We start from the raw sequence: 12,037 nt of genomic DNA, 5'->3' as shown, positions 1-12,037 counted from the left end.
GAGCTGTAGGCGCTGTATATATGGATTTCAGAAAGACATTTGACGGTTCCTCATGGTAGTCTAATCTGGATGGTTAGATTGCATGGGATCCAATCGGAACTGCATCTATGTCATCTATATCAATGATTTTGACAAGAACATCAAAGGTATGATCAGCAAATTTGCAGATGACACTAAAGTGGATGGTATTGTAGATAGTGAAGACGGTTTTCAAAAATTGCAGCAGGATCTTGATCGGTTGGGCAGGTAAGCTGAGAAATGGTTAATGGAGTTTAATACAGAGAAGTGTGAGGTGTTGCATTGGGTAGTCCAACAAGGGCAGGACCTACACAATGAATGGCAGGGCTCTGGGGAGCCTTGTAGAGCAGAGGGATCTAGGAGTGCAGTTGCACCCTTCCTTGAAAGTGACATCAGGTAGATATATTTATAGTAGTTATTTATTGTACTTCCGGTGGCGCTGCTGCCAGCAGCCTCCACCTACAGCCCGGTATCTTTTTGTTTTTTTGTTTATTTAGTTATGTTAAAGTGTGTTTTTTTGTGTTTATTTGGTGTTTTTATGTGGGGGAAGAGGGTACGGTGCAGGGGATACCGTCCTTCAGCCGCTTCCTGGTGAGGACGCGACTATTATTCGAGTCGCGTCCTCACCCCCCCCCCCCCAGCGGCCTACCTACTGGATTGGCGCAGCCTTTCCTGCCGGGATCGACCAGAGCTCCAGCAGCGGCGGGACAGCGCTGTAACATCGCGGGGCTGGCGATGCCTTACCGGGGGTCGCCGTCTGGAGCCCGGAGTGCTGGACCTGCTGCACCGACATCATGGAGCTGCGGTTTGCGGGCTCCCAACGCGGGCGGCGCTGATGGACAGCGCGGGGTCCTGCGACTCTGCCCGGCTCGGCAGCTGCGGACTCGGGAGCTGCGGACTCGGGAGCTGCGGACTCGGGAGCTGCGGACTCCGGCTGCGGGAGGCGGCTGATCAGGAGGTCCGGGCCGCTGAGGAGGAGGATGTTCACCGTCGGGGATCGGCGTCGGCGTTCCACCAGCCCGGCGTGAGGGCCTGAACATCGGGCCACCCGGGGCGGCGACTGCGGGTGCTAGGAAGGCCTCGACCACGAGTGAACATCTGGGAAGAACGGAGGGGAGGCTGGCTGGACTATGGTGCCTTCCTCACCTTGGTGCCTGTGGACTTTCAGTGTTTGTGCTTTTTTTTAAATTCTATTTTATTTAATATGTTTTACTATTTATTATTTATTTATTTTAATGATACTGCCTGTAAGGGAAATTCATTTTGTTGTCTCTAACTGAGACAATGACAATAAATTTGAATACAATACAACAATACAATACAATATAGTGGTTAAGAAGACTTTTGGCATATTGGCCTCCATCAATCAGAATATTGAGTATAGAGGTTGGTAGGTCATGTTACAGTTGTATTCGGCATTGCTGAGGCCATATTTCGAGTATTGTGTTCAGTTTTGGTCATCCAAGCTGGAATGGGTGCAGAGAAGATATATGAGGATGTTGCCAGGACTCAAGGGCCTGAGCTAAAGGTGGAACAGGCTAGGATTTTATTCCACCAGAAGATGAGGTGTACAAGATCATGAGAGGAATAGATGATGGGAATCGAGAACAAGAGAACAGGTTTAAGTTGATAGGGAATGATTTAATTGAAAATTGAAGGGTGACTTTTTTTACACAATGGGTGGAGGGTGTATGGAACAAGCTGCCGGAGGAGGTAGTTGAGGCATATATCATCATATTGCTTAAGAGACATTTAGACAGGTACATGGATAGGATAGGTTCAGGGGGTTATGGGGCAACGCAGGTGAGTCGAATGAAGTGGGGGATGTTGGTCAGCATTGGCAAGTTGGGCTGAAGGGCCTGTTTCCATGTTATGTGACTCTCTGACTCTTTAACTCCACTATGAGTCCCACTGCACCTACCTACGACAATTTAGAATTGTAAACTAACCCACCAGCCTACATGCCTTCGGGATGTTGGAAGAAACTGGAGCACCAGGGGGAAGCCCATTTGGTCACAGGGGGAATATGAAAACACCACACGTCACTGGAGGTCACCATTGAAAAGATAGCTCTGGAGCTTTGAGGCAACAGTGTTACATGGTTGAACCACTGTATCTCTCACAAATTCTTGGACATTCTGGGAGGTTTGGCAACCCATTGTACATGCTACAAAAATGGACTGAAATATCCAAGCTTTATTTCCCCACATTGTTGAGCTTATGTAACTATTTTGCTACATTTGCCACAACTAAAATGTGCCATATTTTCTCCTCTTGGAGGGGTGAGGTGATAAATCAGTGGGAATTTTTGTTTCCTAATCCAAGATGACTGAGTCCAAGTATACAATGTCTAACATTGGTCTTCCTAACTGCGGCTGAGATTTTTATTTATTTATTTATTTATTTATTTTTTATTAGAAGCAATTGTACAAGAATAAATCGCTCGGCATCTACCATTATACAATTATTGTACAGCTTCATTTTTTCCAAATTTTATCATAACACACACACAATGGACAGAAAACAAAAAACACCAATTAAAGGGGGAAAAAAAAAGAAAAAAAAATGAGTGGGGGGCAGCCAGAATATCAATCAGAGTGCAAGATCAAAGTTCGCTCAGATTAAAGACATAGCACAGCAGCAAAATAAACAGATCAGACAGTTATGCCTCTTCAAGCAAAATCAAAAATGGTTTCCACACCTTCAAGAAATAATTTTGTAAATTCCCTTTGTTAAAACGAATCTGTTCCATCTTAGCAATAGAAAGCATTTCGTTGAGCCACCTCTTAAAACATGGGGAGAGTGGGGACTTCCAATTCAGTAATATTATTTTTTTAGCTGCAACCATACCTGCTCTAAGAATCTGCTTCTGATGGGAAGGAAGGGCCCTTGTATTGTCAGAGCAACCAAAAATAGCCAGATTACAATCAGGCGGAATATTTATTCGACATTGTTTGGAAAGACAGTTAAATATGTCACTCCAGAAATTACTTAATACTGGACAGTGCCAGAATAAATGTGATAGTGATCTTTCTGCAGTACCACATCTGTCACACATGGAGGAAACCAATTCAAAAATCTTGTTAAGTTTGGTTTTAGAATAATGTAGTCTATGCAAGACTTTAAATTGAATTAATCTGTATCTAGAACTAATAGAGCAGCTCTGTATACCGGACAAACCTTCCTCCCACAGTTCATTTGACACAGGAGTGCCCAATTCTGCAGCCCAGGCCTCCCTGAGATGACCGGCTTCAGCTGGTGTCGTAAAGGCAGTGACAAAGCGGGAGATCAAGTGTTTCGAGTCAGGCTGTGAGAGAAGTAGATCATAAAGAATGTGATTTTTTGGTTTGACTATGAATTCTGGGATACGCTCCCGTACAAAATGCCTGACTTGCAGGTAGCGATAGAAGTGTTGTTGAGGAAGGCGATATTTAGTTCGGAGCTGAATAAATGAGGCAAATTTATTATCTATGTAGAGATCATCAATACAACACAGCCCCTTCCCCCTCCAGTCCAGAAACACTCTATCCATCAGAGCCGGTTTGAACTATAGGGGTGTACACTGAGATATTTACCAATCTAAATAATGTTTTTATTTGATTCAGAATCCTTATGGAGTTTCTGAGAATGAAGTTATGACCAACTAATTTGTAGGGAACCTGTGCTCCGAAAAAGAGCAACACTGGGAGAAAGGTCTCTGAAACAAACATGGATTCAATTTTTAGCCAGAGTGGGGAATCACCAGGAAAGCCCCACTGCCAGAAAGTGAGAGCCCTCGCATTAGCAGCCCAGTAGTAATGTTTCAGTACCGGAAGGCCGAGGCCACCCCTGCCCACATTTTTCTGTAGGTGGGCTTTAGCAATGCGAGGGGGTTTGTCTGCCCAGACAAATGAGAGTATAACCGAATCCAGTTGTTTGAAAAAAGATAAAGGTAAGTAGACAGGACGGTTTTGGAAAAGATACAAAAATCTTGGAAGTGCAACCATTTTAATAGCATTGATGCGGCCAATCATTGAGAGGGGAAGCAGCTTCCAGCACCTAATGCTAGCTTTTAATTTGTCTACCATGTCCAAAAAATTCAATTTAAGTAGAAGTTTGGGGTTTCTGGAAATCTTCAGTCCAAGATAGGTAAAGTGGGTGGTAACCAATTTAAATGGCAAAGATTTCAAGAAAGCAGGGCTCAAATTATTCGTTAAGGGCATGAATTCACTTTTATCCCAGTTAATTGTATATCCTGACAGTTTACTAAATGACTTAATGTAGTTCAGAAGGTTGGGAACTGACACTACCGGATCAGATAAACAAATTAATTATCATCCGCATATAAATTCACAAGCCTTTCAACATTACCAAACGTTACACCATGGATACCCGGGTGACCCCTGATTCCTATTGCAAGAGGTTCTAAAGCGATATCAAACAGCAGGGGAGAAAGGGGATCACCCTGTCTCACACCGCGCTGCAAGTCAAAAGGTTGGGATTTTTCTGTGTTAGTCAGAATAGAAGACACTGGATTTGAATAAATTATTTTAATCCACTCTATAAAATTCATCCCGAACCAAAACTGTTTTAACGTCTCTAGCATATAGGGCCATTCGATCTGATCGAAAGCCTTCTGAGCATCGAGAGATAGGATGGCAGCTTGCGTATCCTTGTCATGAACTGAATATAATGTATTTAACAGCAGACGAACATTACTAAATGAGAATCTACCCGGTATAAATCCAGTCTGATCAGGATGTACAATTTTTGAGATATGCTTACCCAATTTTGTGGCCAGGACTTCAGTTATCATCTTCTGGTCACAGTTCAGAAGAGCGATTGGTCTGTAACTTGCAGGGTCAGTCTCTGCTTTTCCCTTTTTTAGGAGCAAGCAAACATTAGCTTCATAGAGTGAGCTGGGGAGCCTCTTGCTTTTCACTGAATCATTCACCATTCTTAACATGAGAGGAACTATTTTTCCATGAAACGCCTTATAGAATTCGCAGCCGAAGCCATCTGGGCCTGCTGCTTTTCCAGAGGGAAATGCTCGGATAGCTTCCAGAAGGTCATCTACAGAAATCTGAGTGTCAATGTCATCTCTAGATGCTCCATCAAGTTGTGGAATATTTAGGTTAGTGAAAAAATTACAAAAATCTGTTTCAGTGGGCTTTACTTTACTGGAATAAAGTTCTTTATAAAAGTCCCTGAAGCAAGCATTTATATGCTTCGGGTCAGTAACCAGTATACCTGATTTTAATTTAATCCTATGAATGGCACGATTAGCTTGCTCACCTCTAAGTTGACTTGCTAATAATTTCTCTGGTTTATCACCGAGTTCAAAGTATTTCTGTTTGAGCTTTAGTAATTGGCTGCTAAGACGTTTATTGAGGATAGTATTATATTCATATTTTAGTTTTAAGATCTTATTGTAGTCAGACTGTAAGAGAGAGGATCTATACGTCTCTTCAAGCACTGGAAACATCTTATCAATATCCCTAAGGCGACGATTAAGTTCTCTTTTTGTATATGATTCAAATGAAATAATATGGCCTCTCATCACAACCTTAAAGGCCTCCCATAAAGTGGAATCAGAGACTTCCCCATTATCATTTGTGGTAAGAAACTCATCTATACATGCAGTCACTTGGTCAATAAAAGAGTGATCATTAAGAAGAAGGGTTGAAGTGCCAGTTATACTTTTGTTTGGACAGAATATCTTTAAATTGAAGTGACACCGGACTATGGTCAGAAATCAAAATATTATGATAGGTGGAATTTGTTATACTGGACAGTAATTCAGACAAAATCAAAAAATAGTCAATCCTGGTGTAGGATTTGTGGACATGAGAATAGAAAGAGAAATCTCTGTTAGTAGGATGTTGCAATTGCCAAATGTCAACCATGTTCCTAGTCTTAGTTAAATCATTTAAAGTTTGCACTGAGGCTATGGTAGGAGCCGGTTTTGTTGAGAGTCTGTCCAAGATTGGGTCTAAATAACAATTGAAGTCACCTCCAATAATGACATTAGGGCTAGAGGATGGTATCATATCAAAAATTGTACGAAGAAAATCAGGATTATCAACATTTGGGGCATAGATATTAAGCATAGTTATTGGAAGTGCATTTATGTGACCTGAAATCAATAAGTATCTGCCATAAGGGTCTGCTATCATAGATTCAAGGCGAAATGTAATACTTTTACGAAAAAGAATAGCAACCCCTCTGGCCTTACGAGTAAAAGGCGCTTGGAAAACCTGAGAAATCCAGTTTACTTTCAGTCTACCCTGTTCGTTTACCCCGATGTACATTTCTTGTATAAAAATTATATCCGACTTCAATAATTTGAGATGTGAGAAAACGTGACCCCTTTTAATTACATGACCAAGACCCTTCACATTCCATGAGACTAAAGTTAAATTGTTATTAATGCTGCTATGTGCAGTACTGTCAGGTACTGACATTATCCCTGAGACAAAGACAATCTGGCATTCCTCCAAAAAAACACAAAAGACAATAAAAAACACATAAACACCACACATTGCGGTGCAAAACACCACACTCACACAACCCCCTAAACAAATTCCCTACCCACCCACAGAGTACCTCCCCAAACGAAGCACGGGTGTCCCTCTAAGCCTGGGACCGCTAAACGCATGCGAGGTGAGTACCTCCAAAAACAAAAAACAAAAAAAGAATAAAAAAAGTAGCTAGCTGAATAAAGCTACAAGAAGCTCCGCCGCCAGCCACGGCTGAATTAAATAAAACAACATAAATTGACAGTCTCATACAGGCCAATTGAATTCTCTGAACTACAAAAAGTCACGTTGAAACATAATCAACCCTCTGAACACTCAGAGTGGCGTCAAAGTTTTTAAGATATGTCTTTTAACTCAGTGTTCAGAAATGACGTTTCCTCACCCGGTGTAGTGAAAACCTTGACGCGGCCCTTGTGTTTGATGCGGAGCTTTGCTGGAAAGAGGAGACTATGCTCCACCTTGAGCACCCGCAGCTCGCCCAACACATCGCTGAATTCCCGTCGTTGCCGCATCACATCTGGTGTGTAGTCCGGGAAGATAAGCACCTTATTGCCTTCATACACCAGCTCTCGCGCCCTCCGGAGTCGCAGTATAAGCTCCTTCTCCCGATAAAAATGGACCCGTGCGATAATGGCGCGGGGCCTGGCTCCCTCCGGGGGTGGCGGTCGCAGGATCCGGTGTACCCGGTCGATAATCACCTTGGACTGGAAGTTGTCATCTCCAATAAGTTTCGGTATCAGAGCCTCGATGAATTCCGTCGGTTTACCCCCTTCCTCTAGCTCAGGTATGCCGATAATTTTAATATTATTGCGGCGTGACCCGACCCTCGAGGTCCTCCACCTTGAGCTTGAGTACGCTGTTCTCATCCTTCAGGCCGGAGAATGACTTTTCCAGGAAGCTAATACGGCTTTCCTGCTCCTGCACCTGCTCCTCGATAAACTCTACCTTCTCCAACAGTTCCTTTTGGGATATTTGTACTGCCTGAAGATTCTGCTCCAATTTATCAAACCTGAGATTAATGTGTTTGAGCATCTTATCGGAGGCCTTCTCCCAGATCAGCGGCAGATCATCGACGTCGTCACCACCTGTAACTTGACCCGGAGCTCGACTGGGGGAGCTGCCGCTAGCATTGCTAGCATTGATATTAGCTGAAGCTAGTCGGAGCGACTCGGTGTCTTTAGACTTCTTGTGAGGCATGACGTCCCAAAAAATCAGTTAGCCGGACCCCTACTGTGTCAGGAAAGTTCCCGAGGCAGGTGAAAAAAAATGTGAGACTATAAAAATACCAAATATAAAGACTGGCACGGAGGAGCCTCTGGAAGCACGTCTACTCCATGCGTTGCTCACTAGCGCCCCCCCCCCCCAACTGCGGCTGAGATTTAACTGCAGGATCAAAGCTGCCAATCAAAATATACTCACTTAACATTAAGTGTGAAGTACATCTGGTTTAAAAACAGAAAATTATGCAAATATTTAGCAAGTTGTGCATCTTCTGTGGAGAGAGAAACATATAAAAGATCATGAACCTGAAAGGTTCACCTGTTGAGTATTCTAGGTTTCTCTGATTTTATTTCAGTTGCCCATCATTTGGAGTTTATTGCTTTTCAAGTATATTTAGATGGTTATTTCTGTTTTTATCCATCTGTCCTGTGGTCTTCTCCCAGTAACAGTCTTTCCCAATTCCATTCTGAGTTTGCCACTCTCATTCTTCCTCCTTGCACTCCACCTATATGTTCCTCTCTTGTGTCTTTACTTCTTTCCCTTTTTAATAGTGCCCTCCCTCTTCCTCACTCTTTGCCTTGCACTTTCACTAGTTTGCGTGGCTTCCCCTCTATCCCTCCTTCCCTCCACCATTATTTTGTAGCTCACATCTCTTCCTCCATTGTGAATACTCCTTTCTCCCTCCCTCGCTCAGATTGTTCGCCCCCTTTGATTGTTACTCTAGTTTGTATGTTTCTGTGTCTGTCCCATTCCTCAACTTTTTTTCTCTCTATCCTTCCGTTGTTCGCTCAGGGCTTAATTTCCCAGGTAATTTTCAAGTCTATTGCTAACAACTGACAAAGAAGTGATATTTGCAAATACAAGGAACAAGCAGGATATGGGCCGGAAGAGGTTAGTTGGAACTCACATCAGCAAGGGTACTGGGAATCCGAGAATTGTGCGGACAACAAACATTTCTTTGTCAGCAGGAGCGGTATCCTGGAGACCAGCTGGCATTACTGTGTGCAAGGATTTGAATGCTAATATTTATGAGATTATTACTTACCTATAATAGAAAAAAATATATTTTTCAGGAATGCTTTTAAATGCTGGTCGCAAGCAATTGATGCAATTGTAAATGTGACCGACTTTATCAATAACTGGCAAGACATGGAAAGTAGCGGCATTTCATTTAAACATTCAAAAGATTTCAGTGAAACCCTGCTACAGCGAGCTGGTATCTGGGGTTGTGTGCTGGCTGGAATCTTGTCTGCAAAAATAGCTCAGTAAGTATGACAAACCAGCACATATTACATTATTCCGTAATAAGCAAAAAGTAACTTTTTTTGTGTAGGAAGGATGTTCCTGCAATTTGCGCTGGGCCTCAGTCTGATAATGGAGAAGGCCCAGGACAAAATGGTCAGCGTGGGAATGGGAGGGGGAGTTAGTAGCAACCGGGAGATCAGGTAGGTTTAGCGAAAAAAAGTTTTTACATGTTATGATTGTCAGGATTAAATTTATAAATTGCCACACAGATTATACGTGACTGGATTCCACTGTAATATATTTTGGTGAAAAAAAATGATGTCATAGAGTTTGTTTAGTTTAGTTTAGAGATATAACGTGGAAACAGGCCCTTCGACTCACCAAGTCCATGCTGACCAGCGAAGGAGATTGCAACCTTCACGTGGTCTGCCCTGTTTGGACGAATGCAATGAACCCAGCGTGCACAATCAAATAAGATCAAATAGAACAAGTTGTCCTACAACTTTAGGCTGTGCACGCCATACCCAAGAAGAAGAAGAAGTAGAAGAAGAAGCAGCGATCCCCACCCACTTAAACTACCCTAAACACTCTGGGCACAATTTACAATTATACCAAGCCAATTAACCTACAAACCTCTATGTCATTGCGGTGTGGGAGGAAACCGGAGATTCCGGAGAAAACCCACGCAGGTCTCTGGGAGAATGTACAAACTCAGTACAGACAGCACCCGTAGTCAGGATAGAACCCAGGTCTCTGGCGCCGTAAGGCAGCAACTATACCTCTGCGCCACCATGCCACTCCGAGGAGAGATTAAGTTATAGAATCGTACAGCTTGGAAATAGGACCTTTAGCACACTGAGCCTCCATTGATCATGAAGAACCCATTTACACTCATCCAACACAGATCCCATTTTAGTCTCCCCACATTCCTATCAACATCCCCCGGTATCTGCCACTTGCCTTATACACCAAGGTCAATTTACAGTGACCAATTAACTTATCAACCCACGTCCTTGGAATGTGGGTGACAATTGAAGGACATCCACAGAGTCACAAGGAAAACAAACTTTTTAACTTTTTAGCTAGAGTTTTGTGGCAGCAGCTCTACCAGCTGAGCCATTACAATACCCTAACACTTTTCACTTAGGGTATAAGTTGCCGAGCCTTATATCACAGGTGGTAAAGTTATCGGAAGGGATTCTGAGATACAGGATTTATTTGCTTTTACTGGTAAGGATCGATAAGAGACTTGGGGAACTGCTCAAGTATCGAATAAAATACAAAGTTCTAGAATAACTTGGCAGTCAGGCAGCATCTCTGGAGGATACGGACAACTGGCATTTCGAGTCGCGACCCAAAACATTATTTGTTCATTCCATCCAGAGATGCTGCCTGACCCGCTGAGTTACTCCAGCTCTTTGTGTTGTATTCAAGGACTGATAAGGGAGAGTCAGCATGATTTTATCCATGGGGAAATAATGTTTTTATGAGTAAATGCTGGTTTCTTGACCTACATTTCCCTCGACCTACATTTTCACTGTCACCTTGCTTTACCCATTAGCGCTGAATTCCTTCTGCACCATATTCTCCCATGAACCCTGGTCCCCCAATCACTTCCCATTTCTAGATATTCACACATCTTAAACCCTCCCTAATCGACAAACCTTGTCCAGTCACTGAGTTTACTGTTAGCTCCAGCTATTTAATAACAGTGATGGGTTACTCCGCCATCTCCAATAAGATTATTTGATATGAGAGAAAATATATTTTGCAGGAACACATCTCCACTTGGTACGAGCGGTTAAATGGTTAAAAAGCAGCTTGCATTATGGTAAATTGGGATATGGACAGTTTTCTAGGAACACAACCTCCCCATAGCATAATCTGTATTTATAATTATGAGAAGTTTAGATAGGGTAGACAGCCAAAGTCTGTTTACTATTACATGCCTGTCTAAAACAAGAGGTGACCATTTAAGGTGAGTGGGAGAAAGATTACAGAGGAGTTTAAGGATAAAACTTGTGTACCAAGTAGTTGGTACCTGGCATGAGCCTACAGGAGGTGATGGAGACAGGAATTTAAGAGGCCTCTGCGATACGATAGAACTTTATTTATCCTTGGAGGGAAATTGTTCTGCCAACAGTCATAAAACACAAAATAAATGAAACATTAAATTAAAGTGACGAATAGAAAGGCAAATGTTGGGGAGGGGCGGGGGCGGGGGGGGGGGGGGTGTAGTCAGTCTCCGTCTACCCCATAACAGAAGGGGGAGGAGTTGTAGAGTTTGATAGCCACAGGGAAGAAGGATCTCCTGTGGCGTTCTGTGCTGTTTCTTGGTGGAACCAGACTGTTGCTGAAGGTACTCATCAGGTTGACCAGTGTGTCATGGAGGGGGTGAGCTGTATTGTCCAGGATGTTCCGCAGTTTGAGGAGCATCCTCCCCTCCAAGCCCACCTCCCATGAATCCAACTCCGCCCCCAGGGCGGAGCCAGCCTTCCTGATGAGTTTGTTTATCCTATTGGCATCCGCAGCCTTCGCCCTGCTGCCCCAGCACCAAAGAAGATGGCAGCATCTTACTACAGCTGGCTCTGTCCCTACTTGTACAGGGCCTCAGCATTCCTGGACCAGTCCAGTTTACTGTCCAGGTACACTCCAAGGTATTTGTACTCCCTGGTAAACTACACCATTGATGGAGACAGGGGACAGGATAGAACCCAGGTCTCTGGCGCCGTAAGGCAGCAACTATACCTCTGCGCCACCATGCCACTCCGAGGAGAGATTAAGTTATAGAATCGTACAGCTTGGAAATAGGACCTTTAGCACACTGAGCCTCCATTGATCATGAAGAACCCATTTACACTCATCCAACACTGATCCCATTCTACTTCCACTGAGAAAGAGAATTCCAAAGACTCATTGTTATACGAGAATTTTCCTGAACAGTCTGTGACCCATAGTGCTGTGGCCATAGTGCCTATTTTAAACCCCATAGCGATGCAGCCGGTTGTGCTATATTCAGAACCCATAGCGCTGCA

General features: G+C 43.4%; 1 protein-coding gene across 1 annotated transcript in view; it reads left to right on the top strand.

Annotated features, from left to right (window-relative positions):
* The window catches only part of cfap54 (cilia and flagella associated protein 54), a 343,797-nt gene that overhangs the window by 146,386 nt on the left and 185,374 nt on the right, over positions 1-12,037 (top strand). Inside the window, exon 28 of the mRNA XM_033039312.1 lies at positions 8,831-9,022. Within this exon, the coding sequence (XP_032895203.1) occupies positions 8,831-9,022 (192 nt within the window). The remainder of the gene's footprint in view (positions 1-8,830; positions 9,023-12,037) is intronic.

The sequence above is a fragment of the Amblyraja radiata genome, chromosome 21, assembly GCF_010909765.2.
Source record: "Amblyraja radiata isolate CabotCenter1 chromosome 21, sAmbRad1.1.pri, whole genome shotgun sequence".
Taxonomy (NCBI): Eukaryota; Metazoa; Chordata; class Chondrichthyes; order Rajiformes; family Rajidae; genus Amblyraja; species Amblyraja radiata.
This window is presented reverse-complemented; position numbering and strand designations above follow the sequence as displayed.